This window comes from Heteronotia binoei, chromosome 3, assembly GCF_032191835.1.
Source record: "Heteronotia binoei isolate CCM8104 ecotype False Entrance Well chromosome 3, APGP_CSIRO_Hbin_v1, whole genome shotgun sequence".
NCBI lineage: Eukaryota > Metazoa > Chordata > Lepidosauria > Squamata > Gekkonidae > Heteronotia > Heteronotia binoei.
In genome coordinates, this window is record NC_083225.1 from 119,895,326 (window position 1) to 119,917,948 (window position 22,623).

A 22,623-nucleotide genomic window follows, 5' to 3' on the forward strand; every position below is an offset into this window, starting at 1 on the left:
TCACAATATATTGAGTGAAGTGTTTAAAAAATCTGACAACTCTGGAAATTCAAGAACTTTGAACATAGGATTTATACTTATAAAGCCATTATCATTGTCTTCAGGTCACTGAAACACTTACGTGTTCATTTATCTTTAGCCTTAGTGTCATGGAAACCTGTAGTCATCTTTCACCCATAATACTCTTGAAAATGAAGATTCCATCTGACCAGGAGACTCTCAATTACTTTATTGAACAGCCACATTTAGAGGATTATGATCTACTTATTTGAGTAGTAAAAACTAATCAGATGCCAAAGGCTGGAATATTTAAAAGGGGGAGGTCAAAATACCAAAACAGGAACCTATCTCAGATGAAATTTACAAATAGTTAAAGTTAAATATTTCTCTAACATAGGCTGACCCTCTTTTTTAAAGCTAACGTTACTACCTAGATGACTAATTGTAGCTGTTCAGTTAGGATCTCGTTCTTAAATACACTTATTCCAGATATCCAGAATGGGGGCAATTGGATTTTTTTAAAGGAATGCTGTAATAAGTTTGCATGCATGAAAGGTAAAGCTATTAACAGTCTGGTGCTTCAGAGCTTCTCATTGGTCGCTAAATTAAAGGAAGGTTTTCTATAGCATTTTAACAATGCCATCTTAAGCAGATCTCTTTCTATATATAGCATTGAGGTCAATGGACTTAGAATGGTACAAGCAGGAACTCACAAGGACTTGTAGGAGGCGTATAATTTACCCCTCCCCCCAAAGCTCCTTTCCCTGCTTCCTTATCTCCTTCCCACTGAGCCAACCTATCTTTATCAGAATCCCATCTTCAGCTTTCTCTTCATCAGTTTATACCTAGGAAATCTTTGTCCTAGTTGTGTGGTACCAGGCCCACTTGCATGATAGAGGCTTCAAGGACTTGTGTGGGGCACCTCTTTTTCCCCTTATAGCTCTCCCCACATTATTTCCCCTTTCCCTCCTCCTGGCAGCCACTATATTCTCTGCACCCAGTGGTTGCTGAAAGACCAGGGTGCCAACCTCCAGGTGGGACATAAAGATCTCCTAGAATTACAGTGGATCTCCAGATGACAGAAATTTGCCCCCCTAGAGAGAATTACTGCTTTGGAGGGTGGCCTCTATGGCATTATATTCTGCTGAGTCTCCTCCTCCCCTCCACCTCAAAATCTCCCAGGAATTTTCCAACCTGGACCTGACAAACAGTCCTGGAAAGGACCCTCCCCTCTCCCCCTGCCTTTTTACTCAGAAACCCAGTCTAGAAATCTGTGGATTCTATTTCTTAAAGCTGCAGGTTCTCTTTTTATCATTTCAGATTTTTTGAACCACCAGTGTCTGGGATTTTTTCCCTTTTTTAAGATTTCAGATTTTCCTGGAAATCTGGGGTCCTTTTCAGATTTGTAGGAAGACCTGGCTTCTCTGCTCACAGCTCCAGTCACTGGCTTTAAGTATCCTTAGATTTGGCCAAGTTCACTATTAGTATATAGACAAGTGCAAACCCAAAAGGACCTGAAAGAGGCAACTCATTGCCTCCTACCCAGTATTTTCTTTTTCGTTTCCTGCAAACCTCCATAGGTTTCTCTTAGATCCTCTTCTCCATAGGTTTCTCATAGATCCTCTTCCTTCTCTCCTTTCCACCAGTTCTCATTTTGGTTGCTGTTTTGGTTACTTGGTTGCTGTTTTAGTATTAAATTTCAGAATACTTTCATTTGGATTCTGATCAGAATAGATGCTAAGTAACTAGGTCATATGACAATAGATGAAGTTGCGTTAACACCAAGGAACGATCTAATTTCATTTGTATAACCTGATGTTTGTATTTTTAGTCATAAACAAGTTGTCTGGGAAGCAGAGCCAGATTCAGGGGGGGGGGCAGAGGGGGGTGCTTGCCCCGGGCGGCACCTGGTAGGGGCCGCCAAATTGGGCGGTTCCTGGGGGGAGGGTGGGGGGAGCAAGCCAGCCACCCACAGGTTACTTTTGCCATGGCAGCAAAACTGCCCCCCATCTGCCTCCCTCCCCATTTAAAGACCCCGCTGAGAGAGAGGGAGCCTGCGTTGCTTCCTTAAAGTCTTCCTGTTCTCCCCGCCATTCTCCCAAGCCTTCCCTGCCCCCCTCCCCCAGTGCTCCAACCTCCCTGTTATTGCCACAGCCTCTGCTCAAGGAGAGGTCTGCAAGATGTCCTCCTTCCCTGCCATCACCCACCAGCTGCCTCAGCAGCTGCTGTGCCTTGTTCCCTGGATGCTCCCCCCCCCTCTAATGGGTTTGACTCCCAAGCAAGCATGCAGAGAGAGCTGCATTATCCTTCTTGCAGGTATGCAGGCTGGGATCGCAATTTCTAGCAAGTACCAGGTTTGGGAGAAAAGAGGGGGACGTGCGTGCTCACCCTGCAGACAACCACCATGCCCTGCAAAAACCAGCACAGAATTCAAGCTCTTGCTTTTCACTCCTGCCTTTTCAACAACAACAAGCCTTTATTGGCAGTTAGCAGTACAAATAAGATTTAGCAGTACAAATAAGAATATAAGTAATATAAAATCCTGGAGTATGCAGGGGAGCTAAAATCCTGGAGTACGCAGGGGAGCTAATGTACATAAAATGAGTAAAATATATGTAATTTCAAGTTTAACAAAATTAAATGAATAAAACAAATAAGATATGGTCATTCCAGAGCCAGTCTCTGTCGGATTTCCATGGCCTGTTGAAGAAATTCGGCAACCGTTAAAGTTAGCCTGCCTTTTCTCTGAGCCAGTTATTTTGCTTCCTTTTCTACCCAAGGTGCAACCCCTCCTTTTCCTTCACCCAGCAGAGCTCTTGTTGTCCTCTTCTCCTGCTTCCTGCCTTTCTTTTCCAAGGAATGCATGAGAGAGAGAAAGAGAGTGAGATCCAGGTGGGCAGCCGTGTTGGTCTGAAGCAGTAGGACAAAGTAGGAGCCCAGTAGCATCTTTAAGACCAACAAAGTTTTACTCAGAATGTAAGCTTTTGTGTGCTAGAGAGAGAGAAAGAGAGGTGGTGAGAAGTGCTTAGAAGACCCTCCCGGAGGGTTTGGAAAGAGGAGGAGAGAAGGGTGAATTTCAGGGCTAGTGCCTCTGCAGTTTTCTTTCTTACTGTTTTTAAAGGGTTCCGTGGATTCAGGGAAGGTTGTCTTTTGTAGAATTGGGTTAGTATATATCTAATGGTGGTCTGCTGTGATGCTGTTCACAGGTCTAGAGAGGGGGAGGGCAGTCTACGGGCAATCTAGGGGATGAGGGGTTTGTTTGTTCCTTTGTTTTAAGAAATCAGTGTGGTTATATATGGTTCCTCTCACACTTGCAGAATAAAAGTGTCTTCTGCCTCTGGCAGGGAAAGTATTTGGGAAAATACTTGCACTGGAATAAATTTTTAAAAAGTGTAGTCTTGTTTTTCTTATGCTTTCTGAATAGATGTGCTTTGTTCATTTGTTTTTGTTTTTTAAGTTCCAAAATTGTATTAGACAAAGAGGTCCTGCTTTTGGATAGACAATGGGAACTGTGTAGGAGTGTGAAAAGTTTTGCTTTTTTGCATATAGGTTTTAGGATATGTTTTCCTAGACCCCGACCCTTGTGGTTGCTTTATATATTACAAGTGGACACTCTTGTCCTATATGGAAAGAAAAAAGAAATGGTATGGGTGTATGTATGTATGTTAAATAATCATGGCTTTTTAAGGTGCTTCTATCCATTTCAACTTTTGCGCCTATCAGAGAGTGGAAATCTCCAGTTAGATTGTTTTTCAAATGGGAAAGTTCCATAAAAGCATGCGTGCTGTTGAATGGAGAGAGTAGATGGAAAGTCTCAACAGACTTGTGACGACCCCACATCCATTCATTATTAGTTCTGCAAAACAATTGAGATTTTAGAAATGGACATTTTTCCATGAACAGATAAAGCACTGGAAAAATTTCTGCCCCACATCTCTGTAGACTGTAGGGATTTCAAACTCATTTGTTATGAGGACTGGATCGGATAACCTGTTGGGCCGGGCCATGCCAAGTTGGGCCAGGCCATATCAGGCCAAGCCAAGATTCAGTAGCAGAGATGTAAACTTTATAAAGGACACAGACAAACACAATTAAAGATTTTTTTAAAAAAATACTTAAAACAGCTGTAGACTTTTCAATTTCCTGGGGGGGGGGCTGGGGCCCAGCCAGAGGCATTTGATCCAGTGACATCATAGGGAGGAACCAGTGTCATCACAGGGAGGGGCCTCCATTATCACTACCTATGAATTTATGGAGAAGCTCCCTCCCCATAAATTTAGGGAGCACCCCCCCCCCCAAAACAATGCCCATGGACTGGGCCAAACTCGGGAAAACATGGGAGTTGGCCAGTGGTTATAGTGGTATCTCAGAGGTCTCTTGCTGTGTCTGATTTTGAAATTCACTTTTAGAATACTCACCTTAAGATCTGCAAATATACATATCATGTGCTCATAGAATTGGATCCCCTGGTCCAATGCTTTTGAAGCTTGGATGGTATTTTGAAGAGAGGCACCGGATGCTATGTTGAAAATTTGGTGCCTCTACCTAAAAAACCAGCCCCTCCAGAGCTCCAGGTACCCACAGATCAATTCACCATTATACCCTATGGGAATCTATCTCCGTAGGGAATAATGGAGTGTCCAGCAGACATTTCCCTTCCCCCACCCCCGCTGTTTTCTGATGACCCTGAAGCAGGTGGAGGGCCTCCAAACTGAGGGATCCCCTGCCCCCAACTGGGGATTGGCAACCCTATGTTTTGGTGGTGAACAATTGTCAATGCACACCTACTTGACCAAGTCTTTAAGAGTATAGTCATTTTGAGAAGAAAAAAAAAGGCTTGCTGGGGCCATTAATTTTCAGAAGGATCTGGTTCAGCATCCACTTAAATGAATGTAAACAATCACAGGCTTGAAGAAGACACAAAATATCTATCTGCCAAAAGAACCCCCAAATACAATAGCAATATGTATCCAACATAGCAATGGTCTTAAAGATGCTTTCTTTGTCTTTCTCTCATGGGATCCAGGGAACTGGGCAAAGGAAGCTCTGGCTTTTTCCTTCCTTCCCCAGGAGGGGAAGGATCCTCAGCCAATAGAAGGAACTTAGCTCAGTAGCTCTGCTGTGTGATTGAGAGAGCCTGGAAAAACAAACTCTGCCTTCCTCCCCAAGGGAGGAGGCTCAGCCAATGGAGAACATAGAGGTTTTCCTCTGTAGATCCTGTGCAACTGAGCAAGCCTTGCAAAGCAAGCTGTTATGCAGAAGAAAGCAAGAGAGAGAGGAAGCAGATGACAGATAGTTGCTCAGGGGCCTGATAGGAGCCCTCTGAGGGCCTGATGTGGCCTCCAGGCAGCATGTTTGACACCCCTGCTTAGAGGTTAGTTCAAATGCCACACCCATCTACAGCCAACTGGTTTCAAGACTATTGTTCACAGAGATGAAACTGATTATTTAATATGTTCGTTTGGCAAACAAAAAGGTGGCATACATTTTGCTTATGAATAGTTTAGTCAATTCAGTCATACAGCACAATTATCTCACCTCCTTTCTATGGCTACAGACCAAAATACTCCCTGAAATGCTGCTTTTAGGGAACAGGGGCCACAGGGTATAGAGAGAACACTGTGTCATAGTAATGATGCTTTGTATTCTTATGTTTGGAGGGCAACAACTACCTCCTTTGCCCCTGATGTGAGGAAAGGATTCAGGGGCATTGGGGAGCGAGCCACAGGTAGGTACTGGATGAAGGGCAGAGAGGGCGGTGGGAGGGACGCAAATAGGTAGTCTTGCCTAGGGCACCAAAAAGCCTAGCACTGGCCCTATCCCTTCCCCATCACCACTACTGCTGCTCTATTAGAGTTTGCTGCCCTACTTCACTCTACTTTAGTTTCAATACATCTATTTTTCCCCCCAAGGCAATGGGGGCAGCAGCACAGTCCTTCCTTAGGCAAAGGGAAATAAATTTGCTGCACTGACAACATCAAGAAGTCCCTCAGGAGAAGCCTTGAGGTGTCCCCTCCTTCCTCATTTACAGGGAGAGAGGGGGGAGGCTGGGTGAAGGAGGGGAGCTGGGCTCCCTTTTAGCTTTTGTCTGTGCTTGCCTCTTATTTTCTTCCCCTGGCAAACTCTACCCTTCTCTGTGTTCCACCAGTAGACTTGGAAGAGGCAGATAGAAGCAACTTCACTCATTTTCCTCTTGACAGTGTGTCCACTTGAAACTCTGATCTGATTTCCTTCTCAAAGTAATGCTGATAGAAAAAAAATAGTCAGTTTTTAAAAGCATATTTTTGTGCTTCTTACTAAGTAGCCAACTTATGACACCTGATTTGTCGCCTAAAATTTAGTTTAAACCTTTGCATTTGTTCCCCTCTCCCCCAGTGGCCAGCGCCTCTGGAGTTATTATGTATCTGTATCAAAACCAATGATCATATACATGCACATCAGGGAAAAAATTAAGGGGCGCCATTTTTTACTTTTGCCCCCCCTCAAAAAATATGTAGATCCGGCCCTGCTAGGAAGAAAAGCTATTTTTTCCTGCTTAACAGATGGCACAGGGGGGATACAGGAAACAGAATTATTTATGACAAATTGTTCTTGCAAGAAAAGCGAGCATGAGCAGCTACCTCATATCGTGGCAAAATGAAGCATGCATGCAGCCATGCACTCACAAGTCAGAATCAATTATAAAGTAATTCAAGCATACAAAGTTACAGATTTAAGAAAAAGATCAGGGTTCATGCTTTCAAAATGTGATGGAAACTTTAATGTGTAAGCACTGCAGTTAGACAGTCTAATTAAATTTGAATTTTTCCTCACTGGAAAGCAGCTCAGTCAATTAACTGATTGAAAAGTTGGGAATTTTGGTATCCTGTTATATATTTCTATGGATGAACTCACTGAAAATTAATGCAAAAAAAAAAAAGTCTGCGTTATTTGACAATTAACTTGTCTGCAGTTTTCTATTTTTTTTTTATTGTATTATTCTAGTTCAGTTGAAGAAACAGGCCAAGATCCAAAGAGCAGCTTGGGCTCATACAGAGGCCTTGTAATAGCTCATTTTTTTTACATTTAATTTTTTCAATATGCTATATCAGAAATGAATTGTGAATCTCACTTCAGATTCAAAAGCATTTCAGAGCCATTGTATTTAAGAGATACTGACTTAAAGCTTGAATCCAGAGAAGTTCAAACAAAGTTCTATCCTCCAGCAATCCACTGGATCACCTGAACAGTTGCTCCCAAGAGTCAGGAAGCCCTTTCCACAAGGGATCAAAGCTTGAATTAGGAACCTGTGTGAATCATGCTTGCATTAGGCAAGATGCCTTTAGACTGAAGATAATCCTCCCCCCCCCCACTTCTTCCGCACTAGGCCTCAGCGAGCAGACACTGAAACGGGGGTGAGTAGGACAGCTCTCTCCATCTTCATTAGAGAGTGCAACCCATTTCTCCTCTCACCCCCCCACCCCCAAACAAAAAATAAACATCCGTCCCTCACTAGGTAATGTTAACTTGCAGGTATGTACAGAAACAAAACCCTCAGAATGTATAAAACATGGATTCCGATGTCTCTACACTAATGCACAGAGTATTGCCTTGTTGGATCAGGGGAATGCTGTAGACATAGTTTATCTTGATTTCAGTAAGGCTTTTGATAAGGTTCCGCATACTATCTTTGTTGACAAGTTGGTAAAATGTGGTTTGTATCCTGTTACCTTTAGGTGGATCTGTAACTGGTTGACAGATCACACCCAAAGAGTGCTTGTGAATGGTTCCTCATACTCTTGGAGAGCAGTGACAAGTGGAGTGCCTCATGGATCTATCCTGAGACCTGTTTTGTTCAACATCTTTATAAATGATTTGAATGAAGGAATAGAAGGAATGCTTATTAAATTTGCCGATGATACTAAATTTGGAGGGTTTGCAAATACAGTAGAAGACAGAAACAGGATACAGGATGACCTTGACAGGCTGGAAAACTGGGCTAAACCCAATAGAATGAATTTTAACAGGGATAGATGTAAAGTTCTACATTTAGGTAGGAAAAATCCAATGCATGGTTATAGGATGGGGGAGACTTGTCTTAGCAGTAGTATGTAGGAAAAGGATCTAGGGGTCTTAGTGGATCATACACTGAACATGAGTCAACAGTGTGATGCGGTGGCTAAAAAGGCAAATGCAATTTTGGGCTGTATCTACAGAAGTATAGTATCCAGATCACATGATGTGATGGTATCGCTTTACTCTGCTCTGGTAAGACCTCACCTGGAGTATTGTGTTCAGTTTTCGGCACCACATTTTAAGAAGGATATAGACAAGCTGGAACGGGTCCAGAGGAGGGCAACGAAGATGGTGAGGGGACTGGAGACCAAGTCCTTTGAAGAAAGGTTGAAGGAGCTGGGCATGTTTAGCCTGGAGAGGAGGCGGCTGAGAGGTGATATGATCACCATCTTCAAGTACTTGAAGGGCTGTCATATAGAAGATGGTGTAGAATTGTTTTCTGTGGCCCCAAAATGGGTTGAAATTAAATCAAAAGAGTTTCTGGCTCAACATTAGGAAGAACTTCCTGACGGTTAGAGCGATTCCTCAGTGGAACAGGCTTCCTCAGGAGGTGGTGGGCTCTCCTTCCTTGGAGGTTTTTAAACAGAGGCTAGATGGCCATCTGACAGAGATGAAGACCCTGTGAATTTAGGGGGAGGTATTTGTGAGTTTCCATTGTGCAGGGGGTTGGACTAGATGACCCTGGAGGCCCTTCCAACTCTATGATTCTATGATTCAAAAGAGTTTTCGGCTCAACAATAGGAAGAACTTCCTGACCATTAGAGCGGTTCCTCAGTGAAACAGGCTTCCTCAGGAGGTGGTAGGCTCTCCTTCCTTGGATCCAGAGATCTGGTTTTTAAACAGAGGCTAGATGACCATCTGACAGCAATGAAGTTCCTGTGAATTTAGGGAGAGGTATTTGTGAGTTTCCTGCATTGTGCAAGGGGTTGGACTGGATGACTCTGGAGGTCCCTTCCAGCTCTATGATTCTAAGATGCATTTGGATGCAATTTAGTAAAATAAGTTTTATTATTTCTATTCTGGACATTGAGAGTTGGAACCAGAGAATTATGACTACAAGAAAATACAACTACTAGACCTGTAACACAAAACCATGTACAAAAGTCTGCCTGTAAGGCTGTGTTTCAGTAGTTCTGTGGCTGGGTTCATGTTTCCACCTGCTGTGCAAGATCTTATGAAAATAGAATGGCTTTTAGGGTTTAATTACAGTTTTTTAATGTAATATTTCAACACTAATGAACACGGAGCGCTCTAGCAAAGAAACAGCATTTCCATTAGCAGAGTACATCTTCCACATGCAGAAACATACCTTTGGAATCATCCCAGTGTTTATATTTAGGCATCTGTGTACAGGGAAATGGATATATTTTATTTTTCTTAAAATTGTTGGGACATTGTTTACATTTCTGTTCCCTGCCTCCAAGTATCTCAGAGTAGTTTGTACTGTGTAGAAATTAGTATTGTTTTAGTGGCTATTTCTTGTATTGCAGCATTTTTGCTGTTACTTGAAGATAGATCCGCTGTTTTGAAGTGTTTATTCTCTTGCAAAAGACGACACAATAAATATGATTTATAATGTTAGAGAACTTATAAATAGAAATATTAATTAACTTTATTTGTATTCAGTTCTAACAGATAGGCCTCCACCCATCATTCTTCAGGGACCTGCAAACCAGACATTGGCAATAGATGGAACAGCTTTATTGAAGTGCAAGGCCACTGGTGACCCAATGCCTGTTATCAGTTGGTTAAAGGAGGGATTCACTTTTCTGGGCAGAGATCCTAGAATATTTGTACAAGACCAAGGAAGTTTGCAAATTAAGCCTCTACGAGTAAGTGTGATCTACTATAATAGCATGTTTATCATTTTAAAAGTCAGAGACTTTATTGAATGTAATCAACTAATCGTATGTGCTCTGTGACTTATCTGTAAACTTCTGTTATCAAGGCATTTTTACAAATGAAATCTTTGTGATCATTTTATTCACTATTGTCAACTACTGAAAGAATAGCCCCATTCATGCACAGGACTTAGGAGAGATACTAAGGAGCAGGGGTGGAATTCTAGCAGGAGCTAGAATATTAGGCCACACATATTAGGTCACACTCCCCTGATGTAGCCAATCCTCCAAGAGCTTACAAGGCTTTTTTTTTTGTAAGCTCTTAGAGGATTGGCTACATCAGGGGTAGCCATATTTGCCTAATATGCAAAGGAGCTCCTACTAGTATTCCACCCCTGCTTGGGAGTAATTTATTGTAAGCTACAGGTGAGTATTCTTCTGGAACACTTGTCTTTGGTTAATATGAGATATAAAACAACATTGCTTCATTGTAGTTAAACTAAGAACAGGCCTTTGAAGTCTCCTTTCCACCATTTCATACCATGAAAAAGTTGTTCCTGTATAAACCTGATTTAGTTTCTAGGCTGGAATTCTGTCTACTGTAGCCAGAAATCTGGTCAGAGTTCCAGATTTCTGCCTTAACACTAGAATTGTTCCTACTGAGTGCAATAGAATAAATGTTTTGAAAAATTAAGCTGCTAGTGCACATTCTGTTTGTGATTTGGTAATGAAGTGAATAATGTTCTTAAATGCATTTCTAAGTGGTTCATTGCCACCAAAATTAACCACACTCTTGAGATCTGAAAACTTTTAGAAATTTAAGCTGCAGCTTCAGGTTGTAGTGAAATTAGAACCTTGGTTGGCACTAATTTATATTTTGCTTTGAGTCTCAGTGAGAAAGGCAGTCTATAAATAGCATAAATAGCCCTAACAACAGTTAACATGGTTGGATATTAAATGGAACTATGGTTAAGGATGGCAAAGAAATAAGAGAGAATTAGAGATGAGGCACATGTTCCTGAGATTGTGTGATGGTGTTTATATTGCAGTTAGACAAGAGTCACTGAGTCTGCACTCAGAATCTGTAATAAACTTTGTATCATAGGATGTTCATACAGCTGTTATTTGTGCTATCTAAAACATGATTATACATCAGACCATGGTTAATAAATTGATGTCAAACCAAGGTTTCACACTAGGGCTAATAACTGATTTGTTTTGAAGGGTAACTATGTTGATCTGCAGTAGAAAAGCTGGATTCGAGTCCAGTAGCATCTTAGACATCAACAAGATTTGGGGAATATGAGCATTCAAATCTGATGAAGCAGCTTTGACATCTAAAAATCCTAAAACTTACACACACACACACACACAAACCTTCTTGATCTTTAACATGCTACTGGACTCAAATTTAACTGATTCATTAACGGTGGTTTATCATGAGATCCAAATTAGACACACTGTGATTTGTTGAACTGTACTGTCCTTACTGATGTTTGGGCATGGCAACTTCAAAACTTAACCACTCCAACAGGTATTATTTTCAGGTATTACTGACAGTTTTCCAGACAATTTTATCATTGCATTTTTGCCTGTCTCTATTCTCACCATCTTCATATTAAGAGACCATAAACCATTACTGTGGGGGCAAATGAGAAGTGAAGAGGTTGTTCATACTGGCAAAACCAATAGCTTTAGATTTTTTTAAAAAATGGCAGTGGTTTTTCACCATTTGCTGATAAGGAATATCACATACTATTTTTCTGTTGCTGACAGAGTCTACACAACATATCCATTCAGTGGTTAACTGAGGGACCTGGAAAATGTGTGCTTCTTGGGTCGATTTTATTTTATTTCATAAAATAATCATATTAATGAAATGGATGCAGTTAAAATACAGGAGATGAGAAATCTGATCCTATGCAGAGTTACATTCTGCCAAGGCAATTATCTTCAGTGGACTTGGAGGAATGGCACTTGTATGAGAGGGAAAAGAGATAGGGAAAATTGTTTAACATAGAGGCAAGTGAAAGTGGAGTGTGTCTTGCTTTCAGTAGTGCCAAGAAGAGACCAGAGATCTCTGAAGAGACTTGCCTTTGCTTTTCTCCTTTTGTTCTTGTGACCCAGCAATAGTGAGCAGCCTGCATGCATATTGACCCCTTTGCCAGAAACCATATTATAAAGAGATGCTCAGGACAGCATCTTGGGATTCTGTTGAGAGGTACCTATGAAATGTGCTTCCATGATTTGTTTTTTGTGGGGATTTTATGTCCTATTTTTATTATATTGAACAAAACATATTTATACAAACAATGGTTTCTCAGGATGGATGAATACAGTCAGTTTTATGATTTCAAACCTTCTTCATGAGAAGACAGGATGAATGAATCCATTTTTATACTTGCTGTTCACCAATTGCAAGAAGAATTTTAGTCCTTTTAAAAGTGGATTCTATAAAAAAATAGCATTAGTAATTTTATCACTCTATAGTGGAAGGTAAGAAAATTATGTCTTATTTTATGTTTGAGTATACCTTGCATTATGGTGTGTTACCAATATATGGTGACATGTTGACAAATGTTGTTAGCTAGTTTCCAATTTTTTAAAAAGATAGAATGCAAAGTCAGAAATATAAATATACACAGAAAGACAACAATATGGCTCAGGAAAGTAAATCTAGAGCCCTGACCTCGATAGCCCTGGAAAGTTTGGTCTTGTCAGATCTCAGAAGCTAAGCAAGTACTTGGATGGGAGACCTCCAAGGGATCTCAGGACCAGGATGCAGAGGCAGGCAATAGCAAGCCACCTCTATAGCAAGCCATCCAAGCCCCTGAGGTGTCACCAAAAGTCAACTATGACTTCCAGGCATGCACACACACAAAAAAATACTTATCAAAAAATAAAAAGAAATTTTTAAAAAGAAAAGTAGATATAGATACTGCAAGCACAGTTAAATTTTAATACAAGAACTATTTAATTGTCTTAGGAGTAGTGCTAACATTTAATTACTCCTTTTCTCCCTTTCCCTGCTCATGAATAGACAGCTTTAGTGTACAAAAATGAAAGGCTATTTTCTTTCCTGCCACTATCTCATCAGTGCCTACAAATGAATTGTTAACCTCCTTGGAACAAAATAGGATTCATTTAAAAATGTATGTTAGCTTTCCTTGGGTAAACAATTTATCCTTCCACTCAAGGCTAAAGGGAGGTTTGGACCATGAAGGTTAATGCATTTTTACTGTAGAACTGCATTAGAGAATGCGCTTGAATAGTCAAGATTCCCCAGTCATGTTAGAAAGAAACAATTAAAGATGTAAGCCTGATGATTTCAAATAAAATTTCACTGGTGAGCCAAGAACTTGTGAGATACTTGTCTGGGTTCAGCTTTGCAAACCGACAAATGGCTCAGGTCCATCAATGTTTTTATTAGGCATGCACTAATATACCAAAGTAAAAAACAAAAACAAATAGCCACCCAAGGAAGCTTCAAAAATGCAGAAATGTTACTGATCTTTAGATGTCTAATCCATATGCAAAAACTAGAAAAACAAGTCAGGATGATAAATTAATTAAACAAATCTACACATGTTAAGAAATGTGAAAGTCTAATAATTTCCATTTTAAGTATCTTATAGATGAAGATTGTAGTGTGAAACAACCCTAATTTGATAGCAGAGAGAAAGTTTAAAGTCTGGGAGAGGGGAGGAACAGCTTGCTCCAATATCCTTTAAACCAATGAAGAATTAGTCAATAATATTCACTCATGAAATCATTTTTTTTACTTGACTAGAAAACCAGGGAAGTAGGACCATGATGGGGAAACATATTTAAATCACTGGATTCCATTGTTTCCCTCTGCTATAAATTACAGTTCAATCAGGCCTTATTTGGGGCAGAAGCTCACAGGAGTGGAGCTCTGCAACATCTAAATTTTATTGTGGTTTTTCTTTCTTACACCCCCCCCCCCCCCCAAAAAAACCCCTTGCTTCTGGTCTCCATTGTTTAAACCCCTTGTGAGAATTTTGCTGAACTCTAAGATTTGACAAACTTTCTAGTATTTTCCCCCACAAAAAATCGGGAAAATAACTAAAACATAAAAAGCAGACAGATGGAAATCTTCCTCATGCCACTGTGGCCACATAGGAGAAAGTAATTTTAAAAGTATGATGGGAGTAAGGTTTTATTATGACAATTATAATTCAAGAAGCATTTTAAGGTAGATGCTGAGCTGATATAATTTGGTACACCTTCCAGTGATGTCAGGGGTGTGTGGCATATGCAAATGAGTTATGCAAATGAGTTGTGCTAATGAGCTCCAGCACATCTTTTTCTACAAAATGACTCCTAAGTTCAGTAAATGATCATCTGTACTCATCCAAAATAACTTTTTCTTTACTAACTTCAAGGCCAATAAATGTAATTATTCATTGCAAGGTTAGTTGGATTTTTTAAAAGTAGCTGGAGCTTTTCTGAAGTGAGTTGGAAAGTGGTGTGCTGTGATCAAGGTTAGCTTGCAATAAGCAAATTTCTACGCTATTTCATGACCTGTAGTAGAGAACAAAAGCACACTTATGGGTCCATATTCTAGATAAGGGGTGTTGAACACATATGTTACGAGGGTTGGATCTGACATAAATGGAACTTTGTGGGTCCAGGCCATGAATATCATAAAATGTAATGCCAGGTAGTGGAGACAATAAACGTTATAAAGCAGGGGTGTCAAACTCATTTGGTATGAGGGACGGATCTTTCATAAATGTGACCTTGTCAGGCTGGGCCATATGTGTCAGGAGAGATATAAACTTTATAAAGGACACAGACAAACACACACACTCTGCCTAATCCACCTCACTGGCTTGTTGAGCTTCAGCCAACAGAAGGAAGAGAAGGAAGCTAAACTCAGTAGCTCTGATGTGCAACTGGGAGAGCCTAGCAAAGCTAGCTCTCCTTCCCTTGCATTCTCCCCAAGGGAGGAGCTTTGCTCTGGGGCTCCTGCACGCTTGAGCAAGTCTGGCAAAGCAAACTGTGATGCAGAAGGAAGCAAGAGAGGAAGAAGGAAGCAGACAACAGTGAGTTGCTCGTGAGGCTGATAGGAGCCCTCCGGGGGTCTAAATTTGCCCCCTGGGCCACATGTTTGACACCCCTGTTATAAAGGGTACAGAGAAACACAATGAAATATACTATTTTTTTACTTAAAATACAAACATACTTAAAACTCTTGTGATGTTATGTTTAAAATGGAAAGGTGGGGGGATAATGAGATTGACAATACAATTTTAAAAATAAAACATCAAGACTTTGGCAGCCTCGGAGCTTCAAAGGGTGAGGACAGGAGGGGAAGGGAGAGAAAAGAGCCCTGCAGACCTGATTTAAAGTCCTGAGCAGAATGGGAGTGGCCCGGGACTGGATATATGAGACCCCTTTTCTTGATGATAGATTAAGAATATAAGTGAAGTCATGGGGAGGGATGGTAGCTCTGTGGCAGAGCATCTGCTTGGTAAGCGGAAGGTCCCAGGTTCAATCCCCGGCATCTCCAACTAAAAAGGGTCCAGGCAAGTAGCTGTGAAAAACCTCAGCTTGAGACCCTGGAGAGTCGCTGCTAGTCTAAGTAGACAATACTTTGATGGATTGAGGGTCTGATTCAGTATAAGGCAGCTTCATATGGTCAAAAAGCACAAGGATCGCTGCAGAAACTTAAGATATAAACCAAAAATATAAAATGCTCTGGGACTTAGGAAAACATGAAATGGCTGGGCTTTGTAAGCTTCTCCCCCGGCCCCCAAATCTAATCAGATTGGCAATGGCTCTTCAGTGTAATATCCCCCTTTGGCTGTGCATTCACAGGTTAGAGGACTCATTAGGCACCAGTCCTAAAGTCCATTCAGCAGAGATACACTGGTTCAAAGCATCAACCCTTTATTTGCAAGGAACTCCATTAGGGAACTCCAGCAAGGAAAATCTTCTAACTGGCCATATAAATGCTGAAAAGTGAAACTGAGCTCTACTCCATTAAAATACATTGCAGCACAGAAAAAGCTGCAAGGAAAACATGGAATGGTTTTTCCATTAAGGCCTCTGTGCCCAGATAGATTACTCCCAGAGACCTTAATGGAAAATATATTCTGCATTTTCTTTGCAGCTTTGCAAGCCCAAAATTGCTTCATTCTTCAGCCTGCAAAGACAAGGCAGAAGGAGCTGGGAACTTTGGCAGCCTTGGAGCTTCAAAGGACAGAAGGAGAAGGGAGAGAAAAGAGCCCTGAAGACTTGATTAAATTCCTGAGCAGAATGGATGTGGCCCGGGGGCCATACATTTGAGACCCCTATTCTAGTTAATAGATTAAGAATATAAGTGAAGCCATGTTGGATCAGGCCAATGGCCCATCCAGTCCAATGCTTCGTGTCACACAGTGGCCAGAACCCAGGTGCCATCAGGAGGTGCATCAGCAGGGCCAGAACTCTAGAAGCCCTCCCAGTATCCCCCCCCCCCCCCCCGCAAGCACCAAGAATACAGAGCATCACTCTCAGGCAGTGTTCAGTTCATATGTTCTGGCTAATAGCCACCGATGGACCTCCACTCTATATGTTTATCTATCCCCTCTTGAAGCTGTCTACCATATGTGTAGTCGCCACCACTTCCTGAAGCAGTTAATCCCACATGATAATTACTCTTTGAGTGAAGAAGTACTTCCTTTTATCTGTTCTACGCCTACTAATCATTAATTTCATTGATTGCCCATGAATGCGCGAACTGTGAGAAAGGAAGAAAAATACGTCCTTCTTTGTTTTCTCTATCCCATGCATAATTTTGTAACCTTCTATGTCACCCTTCAATTGTCATTTTTCCAAGATAAAGAGCCCTAACCTTCTTAACCTTTCTTTATAAGGAACATTTTCCACCCCATAATCATTTTATTTGCCCTTTTCTGCACCTTTTCCAATGCTTTAAGGGGGGGGGGGTAGGTACAGTGACCAGAACTATACGCAGTATTCCAGATTAGGCTGCACCATAGATTTATACAAGGGCATTATGATACTGGCTGATTTGTTTTCAATCCCCTTCCTAATAATTCCCAGCAGGGCTTTTTTTTTTAGCAGGAAGCACAGGAACGTAGTTCTGGGTGGCTTGGCATCAGGGGGTGTGGCCTAATATGCAAATGAGTTCATGTTGGGCTTTTTCTACAAAAAGGACCCTTGTGTGAAACAGTAGTGATGTCAGGGATGTATGGCCTAATATGCAAATGAGTTCCTGCTGGGCTTTTTCTACAAAAATACCCCTGATTCTAAGCATAGCATTTGCCTTTTTTATTGCAGCCACACACTGACCCACATCTTCAGTGATTTCTCTACCATGACTACCAGAGATTTCTCTACCAAGATTTCTCTCCTTGTCAGTTACCACCAGTTCGGACCCCATCAACGTTATATGTATAGTTAGGAGTTTTAGCTCTGATATGCATTACAGTTTACTTTTGCATGTTAAACCTCATTTGCCACACTGACGCCCACTTGCCCAGTCTTGACAGATCCCTCTGGAGTTCCTCACAGTCTTCCCTGGTTCTAACTGCCCTGAACAACTTTGTGTCATCCACAAACTTAGCCATTTTGCTGCTTTATTGCCAACTGCAAATCATTTATGAACAAATTAAAAAACATCAAATCTGTGGTACCCCACTGCTCATCATCTTCAACTGTGAAAACTGCCCATTTATACTCACTCTGTTTCCTGCTAATTAACCAGTTTGTAATCCACAAGAGGACTTGTCCTCTTATCCAATGACTACTCAGTTTGTTGCTTTTGCCTTTGATAAGAAATTTTATCAAACTATTTCTGGAAGTCTAGGTAAACAACATCTACTGGGTCACCCTTGTCCTCATGTTTGTTTGCCCCCTCAAAGAACTCTAAAAGGTTAGTGAGACAAGATCTTCCCTTACAGAATGCATGCTGATTCTTTCTCAATAGCTTTTGTTCATCTATGTGCCTACTAATTCTATCTAGAGGTTTGTTCTGTTTTACTAAATTACTAAAGATACATTCTGTTTTGTGAACATGGTTTGTTATGTCCTATATTCAAGTCCCTATGTACAGCACAGCGCATGCTACAGAGGCGACCAGTGGAAAGTGGTCCCCGGATGTAGCTCGCTAATACGCTCTGCCAATCAAGATCTATGGCGGGAAGTTTAACTGGCCAGATTGGACCTGGCCAGACGGAGGGTTGTTCCGGGGAATGTATATAATCGAGACCCGGCCCGCAATTCTCCCTCTTGTGATGTACTCACCAATAAAGTATGTTGCCTTCAACACGTCTCATCACTCAGTACATTACAGTGGCGACGAAGGTGGGATCCTAGCCAGGTAACTCCCACAGCGAACTTTGCTGACCTGACCAGAAATGAGGAAGGCATGCAGTCCAGGGAGACTGAAGCACCTGCTGCCACCACCGCTGACATGGCAAACCCGAGCATAACTATGGGTCACCTTGCAGAGTTCGACCCGGCCAACCCTAATAGGTGGGAGACCTACATGGAGCGGGTCGACTGCTACCTAAGAGCAAACCTGATCATGGATGACAGCAGTAAGAGAGACATGCTTCTAAGTGTCTGCGGGGAGGCCACATTCGAGATCGCCAAGGGTCTCTCGGCCCCTCACAAAGACAACGGAGAAAACGTACAAGGAGATAGTCAGACTCCTGACCGGGCACTTCTTGCCCTAGCCATCCCTCATCGCCCGCCGATTTCTCTTCCACAGGAGAGATCAAGGGGTGGGAGAGACGGCCGCAGTCTACCTGGCTGCCCTCCGCCAAATCGCGGGGAACTGCAGCTTCGACAAGCTGGACGAAGGCCTGAGGGATCGATTCGTTTGGGGCCTCCGAAATGAAAGGCTACAGCAAAAGCTTTTCGCAAAAGAGGAGCTCACCCTGCAAAGCACCTTCAACGAAGCCATCGCGTTCAAGATAGCCACCAGAAGCTGTCCACCAGGAAGAAACAGCACCAGACAACCCAGAGGAGGAGGAGGCAAACCAGCTCCGTCGCCAACTAGGAACGGGCCCAAGGGCACCCACAAGACCATGAGCAATGGAGAGACCAGCCAACACCAAGTGCGCCAGCTGTGGGGATCCACATGAGAGACGGGACTGCCCCTATCAGAACATGGACTGCAGGAACTGTGGGAGTGTGGGCCACATAGCGCGGGCTTGCCGGGCCAAGGTGACCCGCAGGCGCCAGTCCACCAACCACAACTCAATGGAGGCATACTCGTCCGCATCAACGAGCCTGCAGGTAATGAACTTGCCCCTCACCACCCCTGACAAGGTCAGGGTGTCCGTCTCTATCAAGGCGCTCCATGCATAATGGAACTGAACTCAGGATCCTCCATTTCCATAATCTCGGAGGAGTTGCTTAGAAAACTTTGCCCCAGGGGCCATTTCAGGCTGTGGCCAACCTATTTCATACTGCGGGACTTCCAAAAAAACCCCATACAGGTTTTGGGTTGGGCCACGATAAGAGTGGAGTATAAGAGCTTCAAGGGCAAGCTGGAAATACTAGTAGTCAAACCTCAGCTCACCACTTTACTGGGGCTGGCCAGGTTTCGACCATTGGGCATTCAAATAGTGGGGGTGCAGCAAATGCGAATGCAGAATTTTGAGCATGTGTGCCAGGAATTCCCGGAAGTGTTTGATGGGTCCCTGGGGTGTTATAAGGGACCTCCCATCACCTACCCCTTGATCCCCACATGAGACCGATAAGGCTCAAGGCCAGGTGGGTTCCGTTCGCTCTTAAACCAAAAATAGAAGTGGAGCTGGATTGCCTCACGGCACAGTGGCTGCTAGAACTGGTGCCCTACACCACCTGGGAAACACCGATAGTCACCCCAGTGAAGCCAAATGGGGATGTGCGCATATGCGCCGATTACAAGTGCACCATAAGCAAAGCACTGCAAGACAACCCATACCCCGTTCCCGTAGTCAGCCACGTACTGGCAGCCCTAGCAGTCTCTAAGGTTTTTGGGAAACTGGACTTGGCACAGGAATACCAGCAACTTCCGGTAGACGCCGAGATGGCAGAAGCCCAAAGCATTATGACTCACAGGGGAGCTTTTCGGGTGCAGCGGTTACAATTTGGGGTAAGCATGGCTCCGGGGATTTTTCAGAGCATAATGGATTCTCTCCTTAAAGGGATCCCCAGAGTGCAATCGTTTTTTGACAATGTTCTGATCGCCACCCCGGACACTGAAGAGTTCAGCAGCCATCTGCGTGAGGTACTCCGCCGTTTCCAGGCGGCGGGACTCAAAGTTAAGCAGGAAAAGTGTTCCCTCGGGGTGTTGAGGGTAGAGTTCTTGGGGTTCGCAGTAGACGCCGCGGGGATCCACCCGACAACCGACAAGACCAAGGCAATTGCCCACGCCCCAGCCCCCACATGCAAGGCGGAGCTACAAAGTTTCTTAGGCTTATTGAATTTTTACCATTCATTTTTGCCACACAAAGCAGCCATTGCGGAACCCCTTCATAGGCTCCTGGATAAAAACGCCCCGTGGGTCTGGGGAAAGCAGCAGGCCACCGCTTTTCAGGCAATCAAGGGCCTCCTAGTTTCTAACGATGTGCTCCACTACTTTGACGAATTCCTCCCAGTGATTCTGGTGTGCGATGCCTCCCCATACGGGGTGGGCGCCGTCCTGGGGCACCAACTCCCGGATGGGAGGGAGGTTCCGGAGGCCTATTATTCGAGGACCCTGACCCCCGCTGAGCGCAACTATGCCCAGATTGACAAAGAGGCCTTAGCAATTGTGGTGGGGGTGCATAAATTTGACTACCTGTACGGTAGGAGTTTCACGATCGCCACGGACCATAAGCCGCTCCTGGGCCTCCTCGCCCCAGACCGCCAGATGCCACAAATTCTGTCACAGCACATCCTGCGGTGGAATCAGTTCCTCAATTCATACACATATGCCCTGGTCCACCGCCTGGGCAAAGCTGCGGGACACATGGACGCCCTCAGCCGCCTGCCGCTGTCCTCTATGGACCCAGCCCCAACCCACTATGTAATGCTTATTGAGACGCTACCGGAGAGGCCCCTCCACGCCGCCAAGGTAGCTAAAGCCACGGGTCGTGACCGCATCCTTACCCCTGTTTTAGACTGGGTGGGGAGGGGATGGCCTGAGGGTAAACAGGCCACAGAATTCAGGGCCTTCGCAGCGCTCAGGGAAGAACTGTCCACGCACAAGGGGTGCCTTCTCTGGGGAAGTAGGATGGTGGTTCTCCCCCCCCCCCCCATGTGGAAACAAATGTTGGAAGCCCTACACGAAACACATCGGGAATAGTGCGGATGAAGGCCCTAGCACACAGCTATGTGTGGTGGCCAGGAATGGACGAAGTGATTGTGGGGTGGGTTCGAAGATGTCAACCCTGCCATAAGTCCCGGCCTGATCTGCCCAGTGCCTCTATCCACCGCTGGGAGTCCAATAGGAGGCCGTGGTCTCGGTTACACCTAGACTTTGCGGGGCCATATCAGGGCCAAATATTCTTTATTCTGGTGGATGCATACACCAGGTGGTTGGAAGTTATTCCAGTAGCTTCAACCTCCATGGCAGCGGCGGTCAAAGCCTTGCGTAGGGTCTTTTGCATGCCTGGGATCCCCAATACTCTCGTCACAGATAATGGGACCACTTTCACCTTCGTCACAGATAATGGGACCACTTTCACCGGGAGTTCTTGAACAGATACCTAATACAACATATCCGGTCCGCCCCCTTCCATCCGGCCACCAACGGCCAAACAGAGCGCATGGTGCGCACCACGAAAGAGGCCCTGGGGTGCATTGTACAGGGGAATTGGGACCACCGCCTGGTAGCCTTCCTATTCGATAACCGAATCACCCCCAACCCCTTCACCAGGTCGAGCCTTGCAGAGTTGCTAATGGGGAGGAAGCTTATCACAAGGCTAGACCGGTTGCACCCCGACCGGGCCACTGACCTCCGCAGTTCCCCCGAAACCAGGGAAGCCACTAGGTGGTTCTTTCCAGGGGATCCGGTGTACACTAAAAACTTTGCGAGCGGCCCGGAGTGGTTAGCCGCGCGGGTGCTGTGGGTGACCGGGTCCCGTTCCTACGAGGTCTCGACGGAGGTGGGCCAGATCCTTAGGAGGCATATTGATCAGCTGCGCTGCCGCACTTTGCCAGAAGAACCAACAGCCATGGGGGGCGGGGGAAGCGGGGAGGAACTGACAGCAACACCCCCGGAAGTTACCCTGCCCATGCCGGCCGCACCGACTGCACGGGCGGAAGAGCACCACAGTGGCGGAAGCGACCCCACCAGAGAAGGGACTCCAGACGAGCAACAAGCAACGGACAGTCATCGTCCGGTGTCACCCCAACACGGGGAAACCGCCGCCCCGCCAGCCTCGGCGGCCGCACCAACTTCCCAATTAACCCCGAGGAGGTCAACCAGGGAATGCCGGGCACCGGCCTACTTGAAAGACTGTGTCCTGAACTAAGGGGGGGGGGGGGAGAAGTGTTATGTCCTACATTCAAGTCCCTATGTACAGCACAGCGCACTCTACAGAGGCGACCAGTGGGAAGCCACTGGTCCCTGGATGTAGCTCGCTAATATGCTCCGCCAATCAAGATCTGTGGCGGGAAGTTTAACTGGCCAGGATTGGACCTGACCAGATGGAGGGTTGTTCCAGAGAATGTATATAATCGGAACCCAGCCCGCGATTCTCCCTCTTGTGATGTA

General features: G+C 44.1%; 1 protein-coding gene across 12 annotated transcripts in view; it reads left to right on the plus strand.

Moving 5' to 3' along the window:
- Nucleotides 1-22,623, plus strand: part of ROBO2 (roundabout guidance receptor 2) — a 1,840,872-nt gene that overhangs the window by 1,619,829 nt on the left and 198,420 nt on the right. For all 12 annotated transcript variants that reach the window (XM_060234422.1, XM_060234419.1, XM_060234423.1 and 9 more), the window contains exon 9: nt 9,682-9,887. In XM_060234422.1, the coding sequence (XP_060090405.1) occupies nt 9,682-9,887 (206 nt within the window). The remainder of the gene's footprint in view (nt 1-9,681; nt 9,888-22,623) is intronic.